Genomic DNA, 6,723 nt, shown 5'->3' on the forward strand with positions numbered 1-6,723 from the left:
CATAACAATTTGAGCGGTTTGATTTGAAAAAAAAAATTAAACCATTGGTATTGATTTGGCACAAATTTTAGATTAAAACCGTTCAATTCAGACCATACACATCCTTAACTTCAACTTTGAAATAGAACATGTCCCTCAGTCATCAAAAGTGAAGTGCCTTGTTAATCTTTCGCGCTACAAGTAAAACCCAGTTACTTTAACTAGTTGATATGGCATCATTGTTACAGTTTAGTTTAATTAAGTTGAAATATTATTATGTTGCCAATTGAATAGAAAAAAAATCACTTCAGGATAAATATGATATTGAGTATCAGAATGAAATGTCACAGTAAAGGAGATCTAGAAAGCATTGGAAAATGCAATGCAAAAAGCCTCATAAATTCACAATGAATAACCAGCAACCTCATCCATGTTGCATGATATAACAAACAACAAATACTATATATATACAAGATGGTCAGAGAAGTTACTATTATAAATTAATAAATACATATAACATATGATATTTATACTTTTTTTTTTGAATGGATATGATATTTACACTTATCCCTCAAGTAACTCTCCATTGTAATTAGAATTAAGAACTCAATTAACTCATAACTTAAATCAAACTCCATTGTTATAAAATAAGAAAATGTTAAGTGAAGTACTTAAAGTTTCACTTAACGCGCATAAAAATAATTATACTTTTTATATTACAAGCTCAACCTTTATCTGAATTTTATAATCAGTATACAACTATGTAATATACCTTAACGAAAACCCTTATGACCTCGTTTAACAAAAACCTTAAAAACTATAGCACAAAATAAAATCCAGCCGATTAGTAGTGTCATGTCTTACTTAAATGGATCATGGATATAAATAGTAACCCATCAAAAAGCTTAGTTTAATTATAGATTTGGAACAAAAAACTTCACATTTATCTAAAGACTGAAGTCCATTCAACACTTAAAAAAACCATGACAAGAAGAAATTGGATATGTGTGAATTCAATGCTCTTAAATATGCGTTTGAAATGGGCATTTCTTTCACACCCTTACCCAAAATAGCAATGCAGCCTTTCTTCCTTCACAACCTTTTTTCTTTCCTTCTTCTTCTGTTTTTGCTTCTGTTGCATTTTCGTTGCAACGGAAGCTCGATAGTCCCAGCAGTTATCGTGTTTGGAGACTCCGTAGTGGATACAGGAAACAACAATAACTTGCAAACAATTTTTAAGGTGAATTATCCTCCTTATGGCCAAGACTTTTCCGGAGGACAACCCACTGGCAGGTTTTCAAATGGCAAAGTTCCATCTGACTTTTTTGGTACATATATACATATATCTTTTGCTTTATATATAAGTATATAACTAAATCATTTCTTTTTAACTATTAGAAGTCATTGCTCTGTTTAAGTAAAATGTTTAATTTTGGTACTACTAAGAAAACTCAAATAACCATATATGATAATTGCATATATACAAATTGCATCATTTAAGTAAAATGTTTAATTTTGGTACTACTAATTAAGAAAACTCAAATAACCATATATGTATGATAATTTGCAGTGGAAGAACTCGGTGTCAAAGAGGTGTTACCACCTTATCTTGGCCCAAACCTTCACATTGAAGATCTATTGACTGGAGTAAACTTTGCATCAGGAGGCGGTGGATATGATCCCCTTACATCTGAACTTGCGGTATGTGCAATCTATCTATCTAGAAGTAGCAAAATAGACGAATTAGATGAGTTTTGGGTTGACACAAAACACTTGACTCGGGAAATTTATATGTGTCAGTTATAATTACAAAAGTTATAGAGAAACGGATCAGGTAAACCTGATCTGAAACAAAATTTAAAATCTCTAATTCTTTTAATAGATAGTGTACCAATTTCGGTTGATTACGGATTTAATGTGTTCTCTAGCTCGTTGAATAACATCCATTTGGTGTAACATTTTAAAAAGTTTAGGGGGGTTAACTGTAACATATATGGAGTAACTAGAACATTTTGGAAATTCAGGGACTACTTGTGTAAGATAATTTTTTTGAAGGGTGGTGGTAGGCTAGTTAAGAGTCGAGTTAATTTCATTACATACCTTTAGGGTATGTCAAATTATCAAGTTTTGCTTCCGTATCTTTTTTTGTTATTACATCTCCATGAGATGACTTCTTGCTTTATTATGTACCCCATACTCTAACGTCCGTTGATATGTCTCCGTCAATCCTCTCATGGACATTGCATATGAGGGTATTTTAGTCTTTTTACATGAAAATCTTCTCCCCAAAATTAAAAAAAAATCCACATGTATACATATGCATATGTATTTAAACAGTAAACAAAAACCAATATATGTTACAGATCTATAGATACACAAAATCCATCGATTTATCTACATCTTTGTATCTATGTATTACATCTATATCAGTATACATACCCAATATATACATATACATACACAATATAGACATACATACACTCCAGACAGTTTCAACTTCGGAAACCACCGCCGTCGATCGTTACAACTTCGGGAACCACCGCCATGGATTATTGCAACTCCATGAACCACCACTATTTCAGTCTATCTACATCTTTCTGACTGTTACAACTCGGGAACCACCACCATCGATCGTTACCACTGTCTGGATGGAAGAAATGGATATTATGAGATATTAATAAATGTGAACTAGCAAAAATGCTCTCACATTCTATGCACATGAAGGGGTTAACGGATGACAACAAACGACTGTTAGAAATAGGGTCTGTAATGAAACAAAATGTCACCACATGGTAATGTAATAATGATAAAAAAAAAAGTACAAAGGCAAAAATGATAATATGACATACCCCAGGGGCATGCAATGAAATTAACTCATTGAAGTTTGTTAAGATTTAGTTACTGAGTCTTCGTATAAATAAGTGTATGAACAAAATTGTGAATCAACATGTTTTTAATAAAAGTTAACATCCAAATCGTCCCTGTGGTTTACCTTAATAATCAAGTTTCATTCTTAACTTTTCAAAATAATGGTCCTTTTGAGAATGATAAGGATTACATCCGGTCCTTTAGGCAAACGGACATTTTCTCCTATCCATTAACTCCCGCACGTGTCATGACGTAAGGGTATTAAGGTCATTTCAAACCTGTAAAGGACCATCAATGATATTAAAATAAGAGTTATTCTAAGTTTACAAATATTTTACTAACAAATTGTTACAAACTCAACTTACACCAATTAAACCACCTCTATGTGTTCTCTCTCTTCTTTCCATCTATTGTTTAATTGGACCACCTCACATGTCACCTATGTTTGTAACAATTAGTTTGTAATTTATTTGTCATTCTAGCATGGCTCGTGTGTTTTCATATACAGTATGTGTTTATGAATATGATTACGGTGTTTGAAAATAGAAAAGGGAAATATGTTTGTGTTTAGTAAATAACACTAATGGTTCTTTACAGGTTTGAAATGACCCAAATACCTCACCTGCATGACACGAAAAGGAGTTAACAGATAGGTGAAAACGTTTCTTTGCATAAAGAACTAGATGTGATCTTTATCCTTTTCAAAAGGATTGTCATTGTCATTTCGAATAGTTAAGAACGAAACTTGATTATTAGGGTAAACCACTAGGACGATTTCGGACGTTAACTCTTTTAGTAATTAAATCAATTATCTTCTCTCGATAGTATATCTTTCTTATCATTTGATATTAAAACAAATGATCTTCCAGCCATCGCTATGATTATTCCAATCAAATTCTGGCAAGATTACAAAATTCAAAGCATATCAAAGATGAATGGTAGCAACCCGCAAGTAAGTGATGGAAAAAAATACAGAAGGATCTCTCGCAGTCCCCCTAGATACCATTTTCCCCTCTAATTCGCCATGGATTTGCTCATCAAGTTCCTCCCAATGAACCAACGCATGCATAATAGACTATTTCCTCTTTTGACCAACCTGCCCGTCCATTATAACCTTGGCTGCAAAAAGAATCTACGACCATGATCAACCCCCTGAACTTCTTACAATATAACACTTGGGTAACACTCTTGTTTGTTTGATTTAATACAATATTTTTGCAAACAAGAAAAAGGGGAAAAAACATTTGATGAGGTGATTGTTAACTCATTTGACAGGTTTCGTTTAATTTACTATTTTTCTAATTTCAAATGAATTGGCCCGTTATACATGGATAACAACCTAAATCGACCCGTCTAAATATAAATGTATCAAATTGTATATAATCTTCTATAATGGTAGATTTGTTTGTAAAATTACTCGTTTTTCCATAGTCAGTGATATCGCTTGAGGGACAAATAGAGTTATTCAAAGAGTATATAGAGAAGGTGAAGACAATGGCAGGGGAAGATGCAGCAAACACAATTTTAAGTAAAGCCCTGTTCATATTAGCAACAGGCAGCAATGATGTCACCAATACCTACTTCAAGAACCCTTTGAGGAAATATCACTATGACTTTGACTCATACACTGGTCTTTTAGTCGATTCTGCTTCCTCCTTCTTGCAGGTAACTTCTTAGCTTTATTATTTGATAACATTAAATATAGTACTTTACGATATAATAAAAAAAACTAAATGAGTTTTGATAATGACAGTCGTAAAAGATGTTTCAAATAACGTATTACATGTATATAGGTGACACTATTAACTCAAATCGTCGATCACCTAAGATCTCTGACGATAATGTACCACAAGGACATTATCTGTACGTCTATGCATGTAATAAGTTATTAGTGACAACTAATGATAAACGTACAAAGATATATTTTTCATAGACCCATTGTGCGGTCTAGTGATTAGTTGAGGCCTCACAAAACATAATTCTTTATAGCCACGTCCGCTACTATAGAACATATTTTTCTGTAATTTTTTAAGCTCAGAGTTTTCAGAAATGATATCATGTTTTTTTACCATCAAATTTACTACACTAAATCTCCACACTGACTTCAATTATGATTGAAAACCAACAGAATTTATACAATTTAGGTGCTCGAAGAATCGGTATTTTTGGTGTACCACCAATAGGATGTTTACCATCACAGAGAACTTTGGAAGGAGGAACACTAAGAGAATGTGCACAGAAGTATAATGAGTTAGCAGTGTTATTCAACAACAAACTATCAATGGAAATCAATTACTTAAACCTCAATCTCCCTTTTGCAAGGATGGTTTACATTGATGCTTATTATCTTCCACTTGACATCATTCAGAATCCTACAAAATATGGTACTATTCTAGCTCTAGAACAACAATTTCCTTGAATTGCAACTTTATAATATTTGTGAGTGTTTCAAATTTTTGTGACAGGGTTTGATATTTCAAACATAGGCTGTTGCGGCACAGGTACTATAGAGGTAGCATTTTTATGCAAGTTCACATGTACAAATGTGTCGGAATACGTTTTTTGGGATAGCTTTCATTTTACACAGAATGCATACAAAATCCTTGTTGATGATTTTCTCAACAAAAACATGAACTTACTAACGTGACGATGGCTCGTCGTAACGTTCATCTTTTGGCTTTCGTCCTCTATGTGTGACATCTTTTGGTCTTCGGGCCGATTACCATTGTTGGGATTCTTAATGGATCCATATATACTAAAGATTCATCAGTTTATGATCTGTGATGATGTACCATTTTAGACTGGTCTTTTGGTGAACCCGCATATTTAATTTGTGTATTTACCGGATTATTCGGGTTAAGTTGTTTAGATTATCAATTTTTTGTGATCAAATGAATCTATTGATCCTTGAGTTGCAACTTAAATTGATTAACTACATGAGTTAAGAAAACATCACTGATGAAATTGTAAGTCAAATATTGACTTTTAGAGTTGAATGTGCAACATCAATCCTCAGTTCCTCACCTTGGTGTAATTAAACTCGCTCTAGTTTTTTTTTCTTTGTGGTTAAAGTTTATCGATTTAACTTGAAAAATGTATATCTTAACTTTCAAGATATTCAACACTAATCATTTATCTTATCTACTGCAGTACTATTTCTATTTGATAATACAAAATGATGTGATTTGGTAGTCTAATCATGTCCTTTTCTTTTTAATGATTATAAAGATAAGATGTTTGTTCATTTGTTCCATTATTATGTCAAAAATGATGTGATATGGTAGTCTAATCATGTCAAAACCATATTTTGGATAAGCAATATGATAAACCTCTTTAGAAATGCTAATAATATCACATTACTAATTCCATTGAATATACAACCATAACACAATATTTTGGATAAGAAATATTAAATCTTTTTAGAAATATACAACCATAATACGAGAATTCCATTGAATAGCTTGTTTTAATTTTAAATTTTTAAATACCATCATTTTATTATAACTAGCCTTGTATCCGCGCGATGCAGCGGAGCATAGGAAAAAAACGCTGGTTAAGTAGTTGTACCGTGTTATTACATGAATGTATGATTTAACTCAAGTGTTTCTTACCGCCGTTGTTGTTTTAGAATAAGCGTTTTTTATGTTGATTGATTATTAAATTCGGTAACGCATGTGTGTGTTTTTGGTATACTATGTGAGCAACTTAAGGGAAGGGACACGCGTAAGGTTTTTTTTAAGGGTATATTTGGAATTCCATGAATAAAGTGTTTAATGATAATATAGATTAAAAGGGTAAATTGGAGATTTTAAAGGTAAAGTGTTAAATTTTAGGGAGGATAGTTAATTTATATAGATAGTATAGATGAAGATATTT

At 32.2% G+C, this 6,723-nt stretch overlaps 1 protein-coding gene across 1 annotated transcript; it reads left to right on the forward strand.

Annotated features, from left to right (window-relative positions):
- The first annotated feature begins 1,050 nt into the window (after positions 1-1,050).
- LOC122589745 (GDSL esterase/lipase EXL3-like) lies at positions 1,051-5,626 on the forward strand. The gene is made up of 5 exons (XM_043762072.1): positions 1,051-1,307; positions 1,550-1,680; positions 4,279-4,512; positions 4,976-5,231; positions 5,313-5,626. Exons 1-5 carry the CDS (start codon positions 1,055-1,057, stop codon positions 5,492-5,494), a joined length of 1,056 nt encoding a protein of 351 aa, XP_043618007.1. The 5' UTR covers positions 1,051-1,054; the 3' UTR covers positions 5,495-5,626.
- Positions 5,627-6,723: the final 1,097 nt, after the last annotated feature.

Source organism: Erigeron canadensis, chromosome 2 (genome assembly GCF_010389155.1).
Source record: "Erigeron canadensis isolate Cc75 chromosome 2, C_canadensis_v1, whole genome shotgun sequence".
Classification (NCBI taxonomy): domain Eukaryota; kingdom Viridiplantae; phylum Streptophyta; class Magnoliopsida; order Asterales; family Asteraceae; genus Erigeron; species Erigeron canadensis.

Coding starts and splice junctions, on each gene's coding strand:
- LOC122589745 (XM_043762072.1), top strand. CDS start 1,055: ATGCAGCCTTTCTTCCTTCACAACCTTTTTTCTTTCCTTCTTCTTCTG. Junction 1,308..1,549: donor AGTTCCATCTGACTTTTTTG/GTACATATATAC, acceptor GATAATTTGCAG/TGGAAGAACTCGGTGTCAAA. Junction 1,681..4,278: donor CCCTTACATCTGAACTTGCG/GTATGTGCAATC, acceptor GTTTTTCCATAG/TCAGTGATATCGCTTGAGGG.